Source organism: Meles meles, chromosome 8 (assembly GCF_922984935.1).
Source record: "Meles meles chromosome 8, mMelMel3.1 paternal haplotype, whole genome shotgun sequence".
In the NCBI taxonomy this organism is placed as follows: domain Eukaryota; kingdom Metazoa; phylum Chordata; class Mammalia; order Carnivora; family Mustelidae; genus Meles; species Meles meles.
The window spans coordinates 4,274,713-4,296,180 of record NC_060073.1 but is presented as its reverse complement, the minus strand read 5'-3'; the positions used below and the strand labels follow the sequence as shown (position 1 = coordinate 4,296,180).

The following is a 21,468-nucleotide window of genomic DNA, read 5'->3' as shown; positions in this document are numbered from 1 at the left end:
TGGGCTCTTTCCTCTGTCTAGAACATCGTTAGCCACCCACTTTCAATCTACCTCCACCTGATTAACTCTCCGCATCCAAACACCCCTCCGTAGGGAAGTCTTCCCTGGCTTTCCCACTTGGTCATCTACCCGCCCCTCCCCCACACCCACTATCACTCCTTTGCCACATTTTCCACATCCCCACTCTGACCTTTAGCTGTACCATTATTTTACTCATGTCCATCTCCTACTTAGACTGTGAGTGGCAAGAAGGCAGAGACCTTGACTATCCTGTTCATCTCAGTCTTTCTCATTCCTAAAATCACAGAAATTAAAAAATATTTGTGGAATGAATGAGTAAATGTATATCTGAAATATCTCTTAAGTCTCCGTTTTGTTCTACCGTCCCCGCCTCAGTTCAGGTCTTTCTCGCCTCCTCTATAGTCTTGTGATCGCCTCCTAACTCACTCACTTTCAACTTCCTCTACGTTGCCGTCATTGTTAAAACATGTATTAGGCAAAAAGAAGCAAAGAAAAAACTAGAAACAGAAAACACAAAATAGCAGTTCCTGGGTGGCTCAGTGGGTTAAGCGTCTGCCTTTGGCTCAGGTCATGGCCTCAGGGTCCTGGGATCGAGCCCTGCTTTGGGCTCTCTGCTCAGCAGGGAGGCTGCTTCCCACCCCCACCTGCCTCTCCTTCTACTTGTGATCTCTTTCTCTGTCAAATAAATAAATAAAATCTTTTAAAAATTAAAAAAAAAAAAGAAAACACAAAATAAGATGGTATTGTGCATTCCTGGTGAGAATGTAAAACGGTATAGCTGCTGTGGAAAACAGAATGGCAGTTCCTCTAAAAGTTAAAACACAGACTTACTCTATGATCCAGGGATTCCATTTCCGGGCATCTCTACCCAGAAGGATTGAAAGCAGGGACTCGAAGAGAGCTTGCCCACCAGTGCTCATAGCAGCATTATTCATAGGAGCCCAAAGGTGGAAGCAACCCATATGTCCACTACCACAGGAAGCCACCGCACGAAGGGCTAAACAAAATGTGGCCTGTGTGTACAGTGGCGTATCTTCAGCCTTGAAAAGGAATGAAATTTTGACACATTTTGCTACAGCACAGAGAAACCACGGATGCTGGGTGAAAGATGCCAGACAGGAAAGGACACATGTTGTATGGTTTTTCTTATATCTGGTCCCTAGAGTAGGCAAATTCCGAGACAGAAAGTGGGACAGAGGTTGCCAGGGATTGGAGAGAGGGGACAATAGCTACTTCCTGGGGACAGAGTTTCTAACTGGGATGATGAAGAAGTCCCGGAAATGGGTGGTGGTGATGGCTGCGCAGCCCGGTGGATGCGATTAGTGCCACTGAATCGTACACTTAAAACCGGTTACCATGGTGAATTTTTTGTTACGTACTGTTACCAAACAAAAAAACAAACAAACACGGGATGTACAAAGTGTGTATGGAATGCCACCATCAGACTGAAAAAAAAAAAAAAAAGAACTTAAAATAAATTTAATAAAATAAGTAATATGTATGATATATATAATATTTAATATATTATATGTAACTATATATAATGAATTTAATATAATAAAAAATTTATTTTAAAATAAATTTTAAAACCTCAAAAAGATAAGGTGGTACAAACAAGTCCACATATATCAATAATGACAAAAGGAATGCAAATGGAGGAAAGAAGCCTATTAAAAGACTTGGATTATTAGATTTGCTTTTTAAAAATCCACCCATAGTCAGCTTACAGAGGACACACTGGAACTAAAAGCACCACACAGAGTGTGTGTGCAGAAAGGGGCGAGAGGGAGCGCGCCCACTAACTCCAACCCGAGAAAACGCGGCGGCAACGTGAGTATCAGCAAGGGAAGAACTCGAGGCCAAAAGCAACAGGAGACACAAGTTATGTCACGGCTGATGGAAGCATTCACCACCAAGACACAACGAGCGTGGGTTTGCGTGCCCTGCATCACCAACCCGATACATGTGAACCAAAACGGAAGTATAGGGAGCCACAGGCAAATCCCAACGAGTGAGAGGTCTGAACACACATTTATCAAAAACAGATAAATCACACAACATCTAAAGAGCATTTACAAGATTTAAGAAACAAAATCTGACCTAATGCACAGTAAATACATCCAACACATAGAGAATATACATGTTTAAGTTAATATATCTTAAAAATCAATTGAACATTAAGTCATAAAAAAGAAGTCTTCATTAATTTCGAAGCATCAATATCCTATTGACCATACTGTCTAATCACGGTGTAGTCAAAGTAAAAAATTAACAGTGAAAATGTCATTTCAAACATATATCTACATACATAGCCGATACTGGGAAGTGTGACCTGAGCAACCCATGGGCAACGAGAACATTACGATGCAATTTAAAAAGATTTCAAGTGAGTGGCAGCAAAAGCGTCTCATACCGACTCCTGTAGGTGCATTAAAGCAGTGCAGGGGGCTAATCTAAAGCTTTACAGGCATTTCCTAAAAAATAAAAAAGATAGAGAATAAATAAACATTAGCACAAAAGCGAGCAAGACAAGAGAGTGAAATGAAACAGGTGTGCTGGGGAAACAGTAAAGGACAAACCTTAATATACCTCTGAAATAGGAACCAGAAACCTTCAGCAAGAAATCCAGGAAACCAAAAGCTGATGCCCTGAAAAGACTGACAAAATAGACAGACTTCCCATGGGAAAGATCAAGAAAGAGAAAAGAGACAAGCAAAGACAACAGAAGCTCAGAAAATGTACCACGGATGCAAGTTTTTAAAGCAACATAAGAATATATAAACAGGAATATACAAGTAGATTTAAAAACTTAAGAGAATTCAACAATTTTCAAGAGAAATGCAAAATATCAACATGGGGGGCACCTGGGTGGCTTAGCCAGTTAAGTGTGTGCCTTCACCTCACATCATGATCTCAGGGTCCCAGGATTGAGCCCCGCGTTGGGCTCCCTGCTCAGCAGTTTGTTTCTCCCTCTCCCTTTGCCTCTCAGCCTGCTTGAGTCTGCTTCTCCCTCTGCTCCTAACCCTGCTTGTGCTCTCTCTCTCTCTCAAATAAATAAGGAAAATCTTAAAAAAATATACCAACATGGACTCCAGAATAAATAAAAACTTAGAAAAAGCAATAGCGAAGAGAGAAAGTGACTGGGTAGCCCATCCCCTTCTTCTCCAGCCCACAAAGACACCCGGCCCCGATGGTTTTACGGGCAGTGGGCGATCACCCTTCAAAGAACAAACACGGGCTGCCCGACCCAGACTTTCTCGGAAGCGCTGCAGAAGAGGCTGGGGTGGGAGGAGGGAAGCCTGACAGCACACTGGACTCGGCAACACAAAACGCTGGTTTCAATACCACAAACACATTGCAGACACGTGGGAAAGGGAAATCGTAGCTCTAGCCTACTCCAGAAAAGATGCCAAGTCCAAGGCGGAATATTAGAAAACCAGAACCAGATCTTGCAGTGTTTACAACAAGGAAAATCTGCACATCAAGATCAATCTGGGCTCGATCCCTAGCCTACAGGGTGGACTCACATTAGAAAATTTATTGTAATAGAACATATTATAGGATTAAAAGAAAAAAAGTGATCATTTCCATAAATGCAGGAAAAGGACTGATAAAATTCACCACTCATTTATAAGAATAAAGCAGAATGCCTGTTTAGGAGCAGAGGACGTGGAAGGAAGCCTCCTTAGCGGGACCCAGCTGCGCGGCGGAGAAGCAGCCCTTCAGCAGGAGCCACTCTCCCCGGATTCCGGCCGCAGCAATTTCAGCTGAGCACGTGGGAGGCTCCGCTCGGGAGACATTTCCCAGTCTCCCACCCAGCCTGGTCTGAGCACAGGATGAGGTTCTGGCCTGGGCAGTGTGAGTGGAAGTGATTTGGGCAATTTCTGATTACGCCCTGGAAGGGGAGAAGGGGGCCTGCATCCTCTTTTCTCGTCCTCAGTGGCTGAAACGAAGACAAGGGCAGGAGCTGGGGAAGCATCCGTCCCCTCGGGGGCGGGGGGAACGGCAGAGCAGCTGTAGGGACTGACACACTAAGGAGATGACTGTAGGTCACAGTCTCCGTCCAACAGCCTCTGACAGCATTAAGCACAGAGGGTCTCTCAAAAACCTACTGCAAATATCTCACTTCGGGCAGGGCAAGGGAGGGTTAGAAGTATTACTAGGAAAACCAGGAGCAGACTAGTGAGTGCCCAGCACGCCAGAGGCTACGGGAGGGGCTCTCACTAACACGACCAGGAAAGGAGGACGGAGATGCGGAAAGAAGTCATGGCCCCATTCACAGTCAGGTTGTTAAATACGATGGTGAGGGACGTCCACAGACGAAGCACTGAGAAGTGGGATCCATCGTGGCATCAAGAACCCAGAACCAGACCCACGCACAGACATCAAACCCGGACAGTCGACAGGAAGCGCGCTGCACATCGCTGGGACAATACCGCTGTCCTGCGATAAGCGGTGCCGGACAATTAGTTGTGCATACGGGGGAGAAAATGAAATTGGATCCCTACCTAACGCCATTCATAGAAATCGATCCCAGGTGCACTGAGGCCGCAAAGGAGAGAAGCAAACTCTAAGACTTCAGAACAAACTCGAACAGCACGACCGTTTGGACTTGGGATAAGGCTGGATTTCCTGAACAAGAAGGCAGTAATAGTAAAGACAAGTGACCATTCTGACTGCATTAAATTTAAAACTTCTGTCCACCAAAAGTCACGCTCCCTGTCAGCCGTGTGTGCCGGGTGCCCAGCAGACATCAGATCTTCATGACAATTCCAGCCGTCTGTGCCCTTTCCCCGGGGGCAGAGCGCTGTCTGGGTTGAAAACCCCTGTGTTGGGGCAGGACATACACCTTGGTCCCTGAGCGAACTCCCACTTCCTTTCTTACCACTTATGTGGACTTGCCCCTCTCTGTAAAATTGCCTTCCTCTCCGAAAAGGCCCGAACAGCTCTGCTCACGTTGGCAGCAGCAAGAGAGCTCGCAGAGCACCGTCCTCTGTGGTCTCGGGCTCCCATACTCCACGGACTCGGTGGACACAGACCTCAGGGTTCTAGGTCTCTGGTGGCAGAACATCTGACTGCCAGCAGGCTGAGGGATCAGCATGGATGGTGACGTCTGGGAGTGCTCCGAAGTCCACGCTTTGTTAGCTCCACTGTACGCAGTCTATGTGTTCTCGTTCAAGGGACGTGCACTGTCCCTTTCCACAGTCCACTCCCACCGTTGCCTAGGAAACCACTGCCACTGCCACCACGTGAGGCCTGGTGGCCCCTCTTTTGTCTGGGAAACACACTGAAGCAGCATCACTCTGTTAAAGGCGCTGTCCTCGAGCTAGAGAGCGTTTCAGCGCTGGCAAGTTGGCAACACTTCTGGGTAATTCTACCCTGGGACTCAGCAAGAAGGTGAACATACTGTCCACTGTCCACGCATACACCTTGGACCCAGGCACACCGTGTCCCACAATTTTTAGAATCTTAATGTGTTTGAAAAGGCCTATGATGATGTGTGTTCTAATCTTAGTCTTAACTCATTGGCCATCCTGACAAATTCTTTAAAACATGGGTATTAAATATTTAAAACCTTTCCAGATGCAAATCTGAGCCTGTAAAATATTTAAGGAAACCCCTTCAAGGCCAAGAAGAAGAAGAGAAACAGAAGGTCAGAGGAGTGAGCCCTATCGAAGCTAAGGCCGACAGCCGTCTTCGGCATCTACTGACCCCAGCGACCGTCGGCTTGGAGCGACGCCCACAGGGATGGCAAGCCCTTCTAACAACAAGTAGACTATGCCGGCCATTGCTCTAAGTGCTTTCCGTGTGTCCACCCGAAGCCTGGGGCCCACCCAGGCAGGGGCTCGGCTCCAAGAGCTTCACGTCAGGCAGAAGTGGAAGGTTCTCTACCCGATGGTAAGTGACCAGGAAAACCCGTCCTAGACGAGCAAATGCATCCGTCTGGGCACTGGCTGCGAGGAGGGGGCCCATCTGGGTTTGAGAGATCTGAGTTCATGCTGTGGGTCCTAAAACAATACCTTAGGAAAACTTTCGGGTTGTCCAGATTGGAAGTGCCATCAAGGCCAAGCAGCAGCAAACAGTTTCTCTGCAGGAACGCACCCTCCGGTCAGCCTCGGAATTCCCACATAGCAAGTCCCAGTGACTATAACTTACAATTTTTAACAAATTCACAAAATACATGAGGTAACAAACAAACATAATGAGTGAAAAATCAAGAGAAGAAAACACTAGAATCAGACAAGCAAGGACTTTAAATATTAGAATTATGCGCTACTGGGTATGAATTAAGTATTTAATATTTTTAAACATCAAAGAAGGAATCGAAAGCAGAAGTAAGAAACTAGAGACTAGACAAAATGACCACCCAGCTCTGACCTTCTAGCCCCAGGATTCTGGTTAATCAATTATAACTAATGAACCTGTTTAATCAGAGACAAAAGGCCATTTGAAAAACCAAGACTAGAGATGCCTGGTCTATGATTAGAATCTTGATTTAGATTTGATTAGGGGAGAAACACTGGGGGTAATACAATGCTCAGGACAAGTCCCACCCAGTACCTCAGCAAAAACGACATTGGAACAGATACTTCAAGAACATTGCTTGGATTTGCTAACATATTTCAGAACTAGTTAAAACTGTCCTGGAAAACATCCCTCTCGTGGAGCCGGTATCCCCTCCCAGAGTGCGCTTGTGGCTCGGGAAGAGACCTCCCTCCGGCCCTGAGAGCATACCGCTCTCGGCGGAGTTATGTCCAGAGGTCTGGCATACCATGCCTACGTCACGGCCGATACAAAAAAATCCTGTTACGAAAGTGGTTTTCACAATCAGTGCTTTTATAAACTAATTATGAAGCAAATCCATGTTTAAAATGTATAAAAAATGTTAAGAAAGTCCTATTTGTGGCAGCGGAAAGACAGAAGAGAACTGCTTGAAAAATCTTTAAAAACTTTTTAAATACTAAGTTTTCAATAAAATAAGAACAAACGCTTCTCTACTTTTTAACCCACTGAGCCACACAGGCGCCCCAAAGATTTTATTTATTTATTTGACAGAGAGAGATCACAAGTAGGCTTATCTACTTTTTTATTAAGTTTACATCGATACCATTTTCATTATACAGACTAATTTCATCACTTCAAAATAGTTCCCAGCTTCTGCTGGCTCAAGACACCACCAGAAAATGCTGAAGTCCATTATCTAACGCTTTAAGTGGGACCGGGAGAGGAACTAGCAAGGGCGGCTCCAGACCTGTCTGGAGAGGGAGGGAGGGACACGGGTCAGAGTGAACACTCTCTACGGCAGTGACAAGGTGGTAGATGGTCCCCCGAAAGCCTAAAGACAGACGTCATTAAAACAGTCACTTCCGGGCACTTGTGGCTCAGCGGGTTAAAGCCTCTGCCTTCAGCTCAGGTCATGATCCCGGGGTGCTGGGATCGAGCCCCGCATCGGGCTCTCTGCTCCGCGGGGAGCCTGCTTCCTCCTCTCTCTCTGCCTGCCTCTCTGCCTACTTGTAATCTCTATCTGTCAAATAAATAAATCTTTAAAAAAAAAAACAACAGTCGCTTCCACGGAGGAGTCCAGAGAATGGGAGGCGAGGGGTGGGGGGCAGCGCCAGGACTTCCCATTCAATGTGGCTACAGTCATTGGTGTTACCGTGTGCACGAGTCACAATAATGCGTTTCTCTCTTCGTCGATGGTCAATTAATAGTCATCCCTCTTGACCTTTAACCTATAGATACTCTCAATAAAGCAGGACAATTAACCCTAAGAAAACTACATTCCATTGTTTTAAGAACACAACTTAGTTGTGGCGAGAAGAAGAGTAAAGAAACCCGAAGGCTCCTCCTGGTCATCACGGCACATGCTCCCGGAGCAAGCGATGGACAGTCCACCCCCGACACCTGCTCCCCGCCGAAGCTCGTGGCACTTGCACACAGACGCTGTGCTGTCGCCAACACACTCTGCCACCGAGAGACCTCGCGGCTGTCTCGGGCTGGGGTGGGGTGGGGTGAAATCACCCACTCCTTAGCTTTTCCGCAAACAACTTTCTGGAGATCGTTGGTTTCTCAGTGGTTGGCTGATGCCAACAAACCATGATAGGCTGATCGGATGCCACGGGTGACTTTCTGGTGGCACTCACAACCTTCCAGTGCCCACAGTGCTCCAGGCCCCTGGCTTCCCAGCACAGAGCTACCGCGGAAGCTAGAACTCTGGCCCGATGATGCCGTGCGGAGCATGCAGTCAGAGGTGCGGGTCCCCAGGTACGTCGTGAGGGCGCTAGGCCTCTACGTACGGCACACACGCTTCTCTTGAGGAGGCGGAGCCCGTGGCCCACAGAGACTGCGCCTCCCTCCTCCGGAAAGCACGGGACACACTCTGCCCCTCCTTTTCCTCTGTTCCAGTGCTGACCAAGCCCACCTGGGATGACTAAAGAGTGCATCAGGCACCTGTCCATCTGGAAAGCGGCTTCTAGGCAAGTAGCTATTTCCGTGGCCTTCCATTGTGGGGTCATCAATAAGTGAGACCCTTCTTGGAGCCCCACCTTACTTCTGAGTCCTTGGGGATTATCTATTGGTGATTGTCTATACCTCGCTCTAGGCCTCACGGTCATCGGGTCTCCCCAGTCCCGAAACACAGCTGCAGCCTGGCAGCCCCGTTGGACAGGACCTGCTCCCCTCCTGGGTCTGTCCTCCCTACACGCTACCTCCTTGTCCTCCGCCGCATTGCTCCTCTCCAACTGGGCGGGCCGCTCTGGCTCGGCAAGGTCACACAGTCCAGGATTTGCCCTCTGTCCTCCTTCCTCCTCACCCAGAGCCGCGTGTCAGTGCTCTCAGGCGTGCCTGGCGTTCAGAGAGGCGTACGGCTCGCACTTGCAGACTAAGCCAGCGACCGCTCAAATGCTTTCACACAGCCAACCCTAGTTTTCAGCATTGCTTTTTAAAAAATGAATGTGTCTTTACAGTGAACCGAGTTTCTCGGACTTCTGGATTTGGACCCACTTGGGCACCCCCAAGTCCCTGTCCCATCGTGGAGCCCTCAGTGACTTCAGGAGGAGCTCTGCAAGGGAAAAACCACGTGGAGAGCGCCAGCCATCAGGATGGGGATGTGCGCCCCTCCAACCGTCCCTCTAAAGCTAGGCAGGCCTTCGGGGCAGACACCTGGCAAAGCCGAGAGCCGGGCAGATGACACGAACAGCGTTCCCGTGTGGCAGGCCCGGAGGGGACCCCGCCCACAGCTCTGCCGCACAGCCAGCCCCACCATCCCCCCACCGAGCCTCCTGCGAGCTGGCATCCCCGGGGTAGGAATTTTCTGAGAAAATTCACTACTGAATTTTAACAACTGGTAACGAACTGGTAACAACTAGGATGGGCAATGTCCCAGTGAACACCCCGGAAGGGTGCCGTGGTTAGCACCCATCCCAGGGCGGAGATGCAAACCCAAACCCAAGAAAGTCACACCACTCGAGGGGCAGGCGGGGTCCTTTGCTAAGTTAGTCCGTCAAGAGACTCCCAGGAGACCCGAACCAGGCTTGGGCAGAGGGCGTGGCGTCTCGCTGCTCTGGCCGGCGGGTCCCAGCGGCGGCCCCGGGCCACTAGCCGCTGACGCTGGTCTGGGCTGGGCGCCACTTACTGACTTCTAAACAACCTTATTTCTATTTAATAATGAAGGATTTGTGATTACTTACAATTTCAGACACTGGGATTTGGTACAGTTACATGGCTTTTTAGACTTTGTGTCCCATGAACTAAGAGTTACTCTATAAAGATTAAAAAAGAAGACATTCAGGTCGTTACTCGTTAAAAGGAGAATTAGCTAAGCATCTGGTGTTTTGAACAAATACTGAAAATCTCAGCACCAGGCGCTCATAGGTACTACTTATCAGCGCCCGGTCATGAAATGGAGTTGCTGTGCGTATTACCGCACGATGGGAGGAGCCTGGCCGATGCCAGCTTGCATGCCCACAGTCCCCACGGGGTGCCCAACAGGACCCGACTGCTGTCCCCTCCCCAGGAAGCCTTCTGGACGTTCTTCCCTTGATCTGTTTAAACTCCTATTACGTGGGGACCCTCATGCCAAATAGCTCCTTTAGTTCAACCTTTTTGCATTTTCCCCAACCTGAACACTAACGGATAATAGAACTTAAATCGGCCAATCGTCGTCTTACATCGTTCGGGTGGCGTCAGAGCTGTCCACGCTGCAGAGCTACCAGCAACGTCAAAGCAAGTTTCCAGTAGAGACCTAACTGCTCTTGGGATTAGCCCAGAAGCCATCATGGGGGCTTCAGAAGGGGACAGATGAGCGAGTTGTGGAGGCTAAACCTGAGGGGCAGTGGGGGATTAAAATCGGGAAAGGCTCCCAAGTGCTTCTTTCCAGTACCGCTCACAGAGGGAACTCCGCATCCTCGTTTTGTGAGACGTTTGCTACGCTATGGTGAAAGGAGGGGCAAGTGCCCAAAGACAATGACGGGACGATGACAGGGCTCTGCTGGGTCACAGGGATGCCGCTCGGTCTGGGGGTCCCTACAGGAACTGCAGGGGAACGTGGCACACAGGTAACATTTGCCAATAGTCTCCTGTCGCCGCACAGCGTGGAAGCACCGCGTGCCACCTGTCCCCTGGTTCTGATACAAATGCCCGGAAGACGGTGTACCAGGTGTGCCCCTTTGCCTGTGCACCGCACACTCACATACTCAGCTCCCTGGAGTCCGGACTGGGGGGCACCCTAAGTCCCAGCTCAGCCCGTCGGTCTCCGTGCCCTGCGGTGGGTTCCTCCTGCGTGGGCGCGCTTGGCCTTAGCAGCCTCCAGCCCAGCCCCACTGTCTGGGCTTCTGTTTAGCGACATCCCCCCCCCCACCCCGGGCCGAGCTGCTGACTCTTACTTTTGGAGATTCTCGCATTTTAAGATACTGTCCCCAAACTACGTCACTGAATGCTATATTATTATTCGTCTAGTCTACTTTTTCCCTTTGTACCTAGCAGAGTGACAGCTTTTTGTCCCCACAGGTGCCCAGAGGTGCGCCTTGGAGCAGACATGGGCTTTCAGAGGAGGGCGCGTGCACACCTACTTCACTGCTCTTGTCCTCGGCCTCTCAGACCTGCCCCTACAGTGGGACACAGGGTGGCCTGGCACTGACTATCCAGAGGAACCAAAATTCTTTCCTCTAAAAAATGGGGGTGCGGTGCATGGAGACATTCCAGGCGTGACCTGCCACGACTGTGGGAGGACGGAGTACAGTTCAATGAATGTCCTGTGTCAGGAAGATACCAGTAGGCATTTCCTGAGAGATCGCCAAGTGGTCAGGGCGGTGATAAGAGCTTCATGGGAAAATCAAAAAATAGATGTGTAAAAATGAATAGTCAGTCCAGGAGGAATCCCGCAAAGAACTTGGGAATGAGATATATAAATATATAAGAGAGATATATAAATATAAATGAGATTGAAAAATTGGAGGAAAGAAGATACGGTAAAATCAGCTGTCAGATGATTTGATACGGATTGGCAATGATATAAAATCCAGAAGTGGTAGTTTAATCTGGATGGAAGAAGTTAAATTACTTTCGAAGGAGCTAGAACCACCGGTTAGGGCTGTGAGACTTGCTATCCGCCCCAAGGGGGTTTCAGCTGAGGCAGCGTGAGCAAAGGTGCCGTAGGGGCGAGCACAGGGCGCCAGGGCGGGAAGGGACGGGAACTGAACCGGGGAAAGTCCCATGGCTCTGCGGACACTGTCCCCCCTCTTATGCCAGTCTGAAAACGAAGGAGTCAGGAGAGAGCCTCACAATTCCGCCTCAGGAAAGCACGAGAAATAAACTCCACCGCACGAGATATGACCTCATCTTTACGAAGAAATTTTCAGAGAAGCAGACTCGTGAATGTTCTTTATTATGACGTTCATTACGTTACCAAAAGTAATAGCATCAACGACGTGTCAGAATTCACGTTAACACCTGACCGATGACCAGATGACGAAAGTCATACGGAGTGACAGGACATGAGTTTTTACGGAACGGGCATTTTCATGAATACGATAAGCTAGTTAATAAGTTAGCCAGTTCCCCACCCAGATCTGAAGAGCGATGACGGGGTGAGGGACCCCTGAGGACTACCGGCCCGGAGGCTCCGCTGACGGTCACTCCGCTTCTACGTCACCTGCGCGGTTAGAAACCTTTGAGCCATCCTGGGCTGACAGAGCTTCCTTTCTGAGGTCTTCAGACCTCATCTGACCTTGTTATCTTGTGGCAGTCGACAAGACAGCTAGTGGAGCCTCGAGGGCGGCGAGGGGGGACGGCAAATCAGTCGCAGTGGGAAGTCACACAGGACGCCGCAAGAGGGACGGGCTCCTGCGTGCGCCCTTACCACGAGTCACCACCAGGGCTGCGGGTGCTGAGATCAAAGTCACACGGCCGATTCACGGGAGTGACATCAACTCAAGTAATTCTTTGCAGCAAAACCCCACAAACACAAGGCTCATGTTGTTCCTGGCGCTTCATTTATAAGAGAAAAATGTTTTATGACCCGTGTAATTACGCCAAAATAAAGAAAACTATGTGACCGAGAAAACTGAGGAGAGCCTGGGGACAAGGCAGAGTGACACTGCGTGGCAGCTCCCTCCTACTGCTGGCCCGTGAGGACGTGGGTCAGCCGTGCCACAGAGAAGCCACAGGTCATGCCGGGGCTCTGAGAGCACACTTGGAATGAAGCGTGAGAAGCAGCAGATTCCCTCGGCTGCTCCGGACACTAATGCACACAGCGATCCCGCACTGCTGGCCAGATGCTCCCAGATTCCGCAGAAGAAAAAGGGGTGTCCTCCGGATGGGGACACTGTAGGTCGCGCAGTGTAACCAAAGACGGGGTGGGGGGAGGACCTGCCAGCAGGATCTAGCAGCGACTTTTGTGGCTTCTGTTTGGTCCAGAAGTGGGAAAAGCCAGGATGATAGGACCGAGTACAATACCAGCAACGACACACCCTCCCTGATCCGTGCCCAAGAGAGTGGGCAGGGAGGATGCCCGATCCCATTAAATGAACTGAAAGTCACCTGCCGAGGCTCCGGGCGACAACCACCGAAAGAAGGACTGCTAAAACCGCAGCGGCCGCGACCCACGCACGCCCCCGACACACTCCGCGGCAATGAATCTGCCAAGCGGTTCGCGGGGCCTTTCACGCGGCCCCCAGACAGCCCCCTCCCCCTCACCGACGCCACAACCAGCACCACAGGGCCCGGAGAGCCCCAGAGCCCACAGCGGACGTTTCACCGACCGCGTGACCGAGGGGGACGTCCGACCACGTGTGCTGCGAACTCTCGGAGGCGGGAGCGGACCGATCTCCATAACCACCCCAAGGATCCACGAGCGGAAAGGGCTGCTCGTCCACTGTTCGCACGTGAAAATTAACTCAACAAGGAGTTCAGCCAGCGTGGTTAGTTTAATTAGTTACAATTATAGATACGACTTTCAAATGGCAAGACAAGGCCCCAGCTAAGGGCAGCCCGCGTCCTCGTGGAGACCGTGAGCCTCGGCACCTGCCTCCGAATGCGGGCTGACCCAGCAGGGGCGCGGCGGCCCGTAAAGGCACACTTAGACCACGGTCAAGGTTAAGTGGCTGCCACACCATTACTCGTGTTGATGACCGCGAGAAAGAAACAGAGCATCTCTGTTTAAACTGATGCGAGACCAAGACAGAGCTCTGGATGGCAGCGGGCCCTGAAACACCGGCGCGGACAGCGGACAGCGTGGAAGCCCTTCCAGCAACGAACCCGACACACACAGCCACACGGCTGGTACCCCTGCTTCATATAAAATACAGTTTTTACAGGTCACGAAGGTTTACTGGTAAAGCTGACTTTAGAACTTAGGAAAAAACCACCACAGTACCCAAAAGCCTCTTAAACTCTTCTATTAACGTGAGTGACAACTGATTGCTGCTAGTCCTTACCCAGCCAAGGTTAGTTTTGGTGGTCCCGGAAGAGCAGATCCCGAAGGGAAAGCAGACCCGTTGACGAGGGATGGTAAGCCTCCGTTTTCAAGCTGTAGAGAGTCAAAGACAAACATATTTCTAATTAGAACGGGTTTCATAAGTTCTGTCCAGTCAACATCTAGGTCCAGACAAAAATGACTGGTTTTCTTCTGGAGGTTTATATCACAAGGGCCTGATGTCAGGCCCTGCCACCACGATGGTTCCCCTCCCCCTGGAGTGGGCTCCGGCCCAGGCTTCTCTACAGCAGTGGGCGAGCCCAGCCCACGTGTCCCGGACAGCAGTGGGCGAGCCCAGCCCACGTGTCCCGGAACCACCTGACCACTCTGGCCCCGGGAGGGGAGAGCCCTGCCTGTGTGGACCGGGGGTAGGGGGGTCAGGACGCGGGGCCCGGCCAGCCACACCCAGCTGTTGGGCACTGGGCGTGGACACTGGAATGGACAGTTTTTTTTCATTTTTGTGTCTACAAATTGTGAGTTAAATTAAATCACAAACTTCTGTAACTGAAACTGTTCTTTAATTATGATGAAATTCCTGGTATAATGTAAGAGCCCTGGACATCTAAGGTCTTGTCAACCATTCGTGTCTCATCTAGTCAAAAAAAAAAAAAAGAAAAAAATCGTAGCCAGTTTCAGCAAATCCAAAACCATGTCACAACCTCTGTCCCCTCTGTGTCCTTTGCTTTTCTGGCTCTCATTTGTCTTTCTTTCTATTACTCGTTAGCAGGGCTCACAGATGATCGTCCCAAGAAAGAAAAGGAAAGTGGAGCAAAGTCAGCAATGACCGAATTCTCTTCTTCTGGGAAGCCTGAAGACATGTAAAGAATTGCATAAATTCAGGTTTTGAGATGATTCGCGTGTATCACACTTCCATGCCCTATCCTTGTCCCTTCCTCCCCCGAACGCTTGAAATTTCCAAGTCAGTTTTATATAAAAAGTCTAGTCTTGGGGGATGCCTGGCCTGCTCAGTCATAAGGGCATGTGACTCTTGATCTCAGGGTCATGAGTTTGAGCCCCACGTTGGGTGTAGAGATTACTTAAATAAGTAAAACTTTTTTTAAAAAACTACAGTTTGGGAGAAACAAACATTTTATTCTATTTATTCTCTCTTCTGCCTCTTGTGTCATCGCTGCCTGTGGGACTTGAAGACCCTGAGAAGCCACCCTGGGTCCACGTCCTTGAGCAAAAGGCCCCATCCCTCCGGGGAGCCCCCTCCCTCCGGGGAGCCTCACCCAGGAGCCTCTTTCTTCTGCTGCGGGCTCTGTCCTCCTCACTCAGTTTACAGGAGGGCAGTGTCCACAAGTTACTTGAAACCGTCTCTTTCCTGTCACCCAGACACCGGTGGGGCTTATGTTCCCAGAGGTGTTCGGAAGTTTGGGATTCCTTTTGAGAAAGGATTTCGGTTCTCAGGATTGAGGCAATCCTTTGCATAAACCGGGGTACAATTTCTCCTTTCCTCTTTGTTTATCTAGTCCCAAAGTCAAACAGAGAAAGAGGGATGACTTCAGGATGGCATAGGTAGCTAATCCAGAGCGACTTTATGCTGGAACCCATGACCTTGTTCAGCAAGGCTGGCCACCTAGGAGCAGAGGCGGAAACTCTCAGGCAGTCTTCTCAGTCACATCACCTGGGCTCTTGCTAAATCGCAGGTTCTGGGTCAGTGAGTCTGGGGCAGGGCCTGAGATCCTGCATTTCTGCCAAGTTCCCAGATAACGCCCAGGCTCCTAGTCCGTGCACCACACTGTGAGTAGCAAAGTGCTTAAAAACTATACAGAATTTGGGGGAGCGTGCGACTCTTGATCTCATGGCTGTGAGTTCGAGCCCCATGTTGGGCGTAGAGATTACTTAAAAGTAAAATCTTTAAAAATATACAGAATTGGGAGTTTGGCAAGGAAGCAGCAAACGTAGGGCTAAAGGGATTGCCTCAAGGTCACACCGGGTAGAGGTCGGGGGCAGCCAACACCGGGATGAGAATAACACAGCCAAGAAAAGATGGGCAGGAGGTGGAAAGCAGGGAGTCTGCGGACCGAGGGAACACTTCTGGTGCACGACCTTAGCGGCAGAGCAAGTCCAGTGTGTGCCTGCCTGCTTGGGGCTGGCGCGGCGGGGAAAGGAAGGCCGGAGGAGTGGAGGCAGCCAGGAGGTGGGAGGCTTGTGTGCAGGACCCGCGAGAGCCTGCCTCGGGTGCTCCCGGGGTCACAGCTCGGGGTCCCCTGCACTGACCAATACAATATTGAGAAATACTTATTTACCCACTCGACAAACATCCAACTCTGCTTATACCCGCTGCCTCACAGGTCTCCTCTGGTCTCAAGATGGTCTTAAATGCCATCTACGCCCTGGTGACTTCCCTCCAGCCCAGACCTTCCTCACACTGATCTCCAGGCCCACGTGTCCCATTCCTGCCCGCCATTGTCCCTCGGATGTCTCAAGCGTAACACTCCAAGGCCAGGGAACTCCTAGTCTCCCTCATAAGATGTGCACTACCCCAGGTCTCCTGATGAAACACCATCTTTCTGTTTGTTCAGGCTGAAACCGTGGGGGCATCCGTGCTTCCTCTCTTTCTCTCGCATCCCACATCCAGCCCATCACAAGCCCTGCCAGCCTGCAGGGGATCCGGACAAGCCGTTTCTGCTCCACCAGCCCCGCCTGATCTGAGCCACCGTCATCTCTGCCCCTCCCCCCGCACTATGGGGCTCTCCCAGTGGCAGGTCCCCTACACCCACTGGCCCCCACCCTTCCCCAGCACTATGCTTCCTCCTCTTCCTCTTCCTTCCTCCTGCTCACTCCATCCCTTCCCCCGGGCCTCCTCCTCACTGTCTCTAGAGCAGGTTGACCCTGCATTGGGCTCTTCTGCTTGCCTGGAATGTTCTCCCCTGTGATGGCCACGCAGCTCACCCTCTCCTCTCAAGATTTTCCTCAACCGTCACCTTCTCGATGGCGCCACCCGTGGCTGGCATCCTGCCTTGCCCCCACAGAAGCTCTGTACCCGATGCCTGTCCTCTGCTCTCCTGGCACACAATATAGCGTATTTACTACATTTGCCCTTATTGTCTGTCTCCCACACTAAAATGTAGGCTGCAAGGGGCAAAGTCACATGTTTTCTTTTGTGTTGTCTGGGGACAACACTTAGCATTGGCTGGCTGATGTGGTCCGAGTGCTCAGACCAGCACCGGCCCTACTGAAAGTCACTCTATGTGACCGCCCTGTACGTGCCAGGCTTCGTTCCAGGTCTCAGTTTATAGAGACAACCAAGCTCACAAGATCTCTACTCCTGCGGACCCGGCATACCCATGGGGAGATGCAGACAAACCGACAAACCAGGAAAACGCAAGACCGTGACAGTGCTGGGCAGAGAAGCAGACAGGTGCAGAGACAGTGACTGGCTGTCAACACTGGGGAGTCATGAAAGTCTCTTCTGGGGTAGTGACATTTTATATCAAGACTTAGGGAAAATAACACATTTGTCTTATATCTAGTATGGGCATATTGTGGTACGATCACAAAAGCATTTTAAACTCTAAAAGAGCATTTCCATTCTACCGAAGAAGGTGAGGGATGTTCTACACTAAATGGGTGGTGTGTCCTGCTAGATGGACAGCAGGGCTACAAAAAACGAGCTCCACAAATGGGGTGGAAGGTTGGTCTGACGGCTGTAGGAAAGTGCCAGAAAGCCCACAGGGTTGGCCCAGAATCGCCTTGAACCTGTGCCACTGCGTCCCAACCCCCAGGGTCTGACCCAGCAGCGAAGGTACGGAACACGTGGTAAAGGTTTCACTGTCAATTTTAAAACAGAGGACAAATTATATTTCCTGAGTCATTCCAACTTCAACAATTGAAATTTTAAGAGAAAATAGTGCCCAACTGTATTTTTTTTTAAATTAAAACAATGACTCACTTGTTGTGTAATGAGATTTAATTTTGCTGGTACTGGCAAAAATCTTCCTACTAAAGTAGTCATTGGTTTAGAGACATCTGTAAGGAAGACAATTAAAATTAATCGATACCATATATTGTTCCTTTTCTACCTGCACATGGAAAAAAAGTACAAAAATGATCATGTATCATGGATTTATCATGTGCAAAATCATTTAAACTTATCTTGATCCTATTTGTTTTTTGATTCTGTAAAAACTTGTGAGTCAATATTATTATTATTATTTTTACATATTACACCTTTTTCTTGGTCCTAAAGCTGCTTAACTTAAGCTTCCAGAGATAGTCTAAAGTTATGCCAAAACCAAAACCAAATGAAACAAAACTGTGGCTAGTGCCCAGGTTCCCACGCTGTGGCTCCGTGCCAGGGGCCTTCGGGAGCCCCAGCAAACTCGCCAGGGAGGCCCCGGATCCGTCCCACTTTCAAGGACGGCACAGCGACATCTGTTGGACATCGCGTGAACTACTTTCAATTTATGCATATTCTTTTTTTCAAATGGTTACTAACTTGCTAGGATGTAAGTACTTATTAGGCTCTTTGGACCAAACTATTTAACTAATGGAATGGATTCGTCTATCTTTGGTGTAAGTGTGCTGTGGGACACATTCCTGACACACCGAAGGCCCTGCAAACCTCAGTGCTCGTGAACAGAGGCGGAGGGAGAAATGTGTCTTGGCGTCTTCAGTCACTGACCAGCTGAACACATTCCCTGCTCTGGGCTCATGCATCATTTGAGCAATGCTACCTTGAGACTTCGGTAACCAGGATGCATTTATCTCATGCTGCTTTTCATATGTCCATGGTGACGGGGTTATATGATTCTATGACAAGGAAGTAGGTTTGGAGAACACCACATAAAGCCTTTCCTTTTGTGGGTCGAAAGGCATTAGGATTGGGTCATGTTCCAGAAGGAGGGGGATTAGGAAAGAAGCCTTCCCTGCTTGTGCAGAGGATCAGAGGTCACTCTGACCTACAGGAGATGGAGCCAGAAGACCATGGTGGGCATGGACAAAGGGCTTCTGGAAGACTAAACTCCACCCCTGATTCCGTATCACAGAAAAGCAAATGTCTTGAAGGCATTTTATCTGTCCCTAAATAAAGAGACCATCAGGATGGAACAGGAGTTACAGTATTTCTTCTAGCCCTGAACTCTGTAGTGCCACTGAAATGACGTCTGTACTTAATATTGATTTCAATTACCAGCAAGAACAGCATGGGGAACCCAGTCAGTAGTACCGCATCAACTCTGCATAGCAACAGATGGTAACTAGCCTTACTGGGCTGATCGGTTCCCGTGTATACAAACTTCAAATCACCAGGTTGCACAAACAAAGCTAATATAATGTGGTAGGTGGATTATACCTCAACAACAACAACAACAACAACAACAAAAACCCAAAAATAAATAAACCATTGGCACGATCGGCAAAACATCTGATAATTAAAATATTCTGGTTAACTCAAGATTTAGACTAACAGGATTATGTATACAATCCACACAGAGATACCTAGTTTTCAAGAATAAGGGTCTAACTTTTGTAAACACAATCCTAAGGCTCTGTTATTTATTCTTTCTTTAATCACTTAAAAGTAATTTGAGTATAATTAAGGACTTACAGGTCATATATTATTATTATGTCAGTTTAAAGATGTTTCTGAGAGAATGGCAGAGAAAAATCAGCATTTGATATATTTTAAAACTCAGTGGTGATTAAAGCGTAGTCATAGTTCTCACTGATTACACAAAAATGTTTCCATTAAACGGTATACAGTTTACACCACACCTGAACCGTCAACCCCCTGTCCAACCTAGGAAAGGCTGACGTCCCAACCCTGTCCCCTCTCGACCCACGCACGCGTTGTAACAGCAGTCACCTGTTAGGGTCACATGCTCTCTGCAGCTAGCGACGTCCAGGATAACCATCCGAGAACACAATGTGCATAAAGTAGTCTATAAAGATTTCATAGATTTTCTTATAAATTTTTTTATAAATCTTTATAAATTTTTATAGATTTTAAAGATTTTCTTAGTTCCCTCATAAGGGCGGATCGATTTGCCAAGCTGCCTAGTTAACAACCTAACCGCCTACTTTGCTTTTACCCTATATACAAAGCCAAACATAATCACTTATCAACTTCCATGTGATATATACGACATAAGCTTTTGTTAATGTGCTCTGTACCTGACTGTCGGTAATTAGTTTGGTCTTGATACTGAGGAACCAAATGAAGGGCTTTGAGTTCTCTTGTGGCAGAATTGTCTATGCACAGCATCTGCGTACCCCCTTTCAACTGACATATCACCTAAAATGAAAAATAATGGTCAGCTTTCATTTTTAAAAGATATCCAGTAATACGCATCTAAACGAACTTAAATCTGAGAAAATAACTTTATCCAGAATTTCAGTTTTAATGGAAAACGGCAAGCTATAATCTGTTCTTGATTTCTTACCCCACAGTAATATGTTCTCTGGAGGAACCCCAGGGCAACCCCCCCCCCCAGGAATTGTTTTGTGAGACGTGTTCTGGGTGTGGATGCAAGTTCCTGCTCATGCTTCCTCTACAGGTGTCTGCCGTGGAGGTTTAGGTCCCGGTGACTCTGCACCGAGCTGCCTTCCCCATCCTTACACTCCACTGTCGGCCTCAACGAAGAAGACTGTGCTGATCTGCCCCACCCCAGCCCCACGAGATCCAGCCAACTGGAGGAAGAGACTTCATCCCCGACTCCACCTCTGGAGCTGACCACATTCTTAGAATAATCTCATATTTTATGAGGTATCTTTCCTGCTCTGCACACACATTATTAGTTTACACGTGGGTTTTTTTAATTAAAGGTCCATTTATTATATTTCCTACAAGTACAGTTTAGAAAGGCTAATCCAAGAACTAGAAGGTTCTAAGAAGCCATGTCCATCTTCCTGGGCCTGACTGGCACTCTCAGATCACCTCGTTGGATTCTGACCATAAATGACTCCTCAGCGAGCCAGGTGGGCCCGTGAGTCAAAGACACAAGTCAAGCAAAGCGCAGATGGAACCTTCCCTGGGTGCGGCCCCGTCCCAGGCAACGCAGCATGCATGTGAGGACAAGAGAAATCAGAGTTTCTGCCCAGACAGCTTCCAATTCTGACGGTACAACCATGGATTCCCAGAGAAACTGCAGTTTCCAACTCTAGGTTGCCTTTGGGTTTCCCAGACGGGAAACCCCAGTAAGGCCCCAGGATCGGTGTTAGCAGAATGACACGTGCGGAACCTGCGTTAACAAAGGGCTGGGCACTGCTCAAACCTTCACATCACCCTGATGCTGGATAAGAGGCTAGTATTCGAGTTTGGCTGCCATTTGATTTGTAGTCAGAGGATAAAGTTGCAGCCACACACACACACACACACACACACACACACACACACACACACACAGATGCACAAAACTGGGAGAAAGAATAGGTTCTCCTGGGCTCTGCCATGCCCTCCCCCGCCAGGAGCGTGTGCACACTACTCAGTAGCCTGATAAAACTAGAAGAATTATCCTGCTCCCCTGGTC

General features: G+C 49.0%; 1 protein-coding gene across 2 annotated transcripts in view; it reads right to left on the bottom strand.

Moving 5' to 3' along the window:
- Positions 1 to 21,468, bottom strand: part of TESMIN (testis expressed metallothionein like protein) — a 38,411-nt gene that overhangs the window by 11,489 nt on the left and 5,454 nt on the right. For both annotated transcript variants that reach the window (XR_006820041.1, XM_046016716.1), the window contains exons 4-6: positions 20,114 to 20,234; positions 17,892 to 17,968; positions 13,956 to 14,047 (exon numbers count right to left, since the gene is read on the bottom strand). Coding sequence is in view for 1 of the 2 variants with exons in the window: in XM_046016716.1 (XP_045872672.1) it covers positions 13,956 to 14,047; positions 17,892 to 17,968; positions 20,114 to 20,234 (290 nt within the window). In the remaining variant the exon portion in view is untranslated. The remainder of the gene's footprint in view (positions 1 to 13,955; positions 14,048 to 17,891; positions 17,969 to 20,113; positions 20,235 to 21,468) is intronic.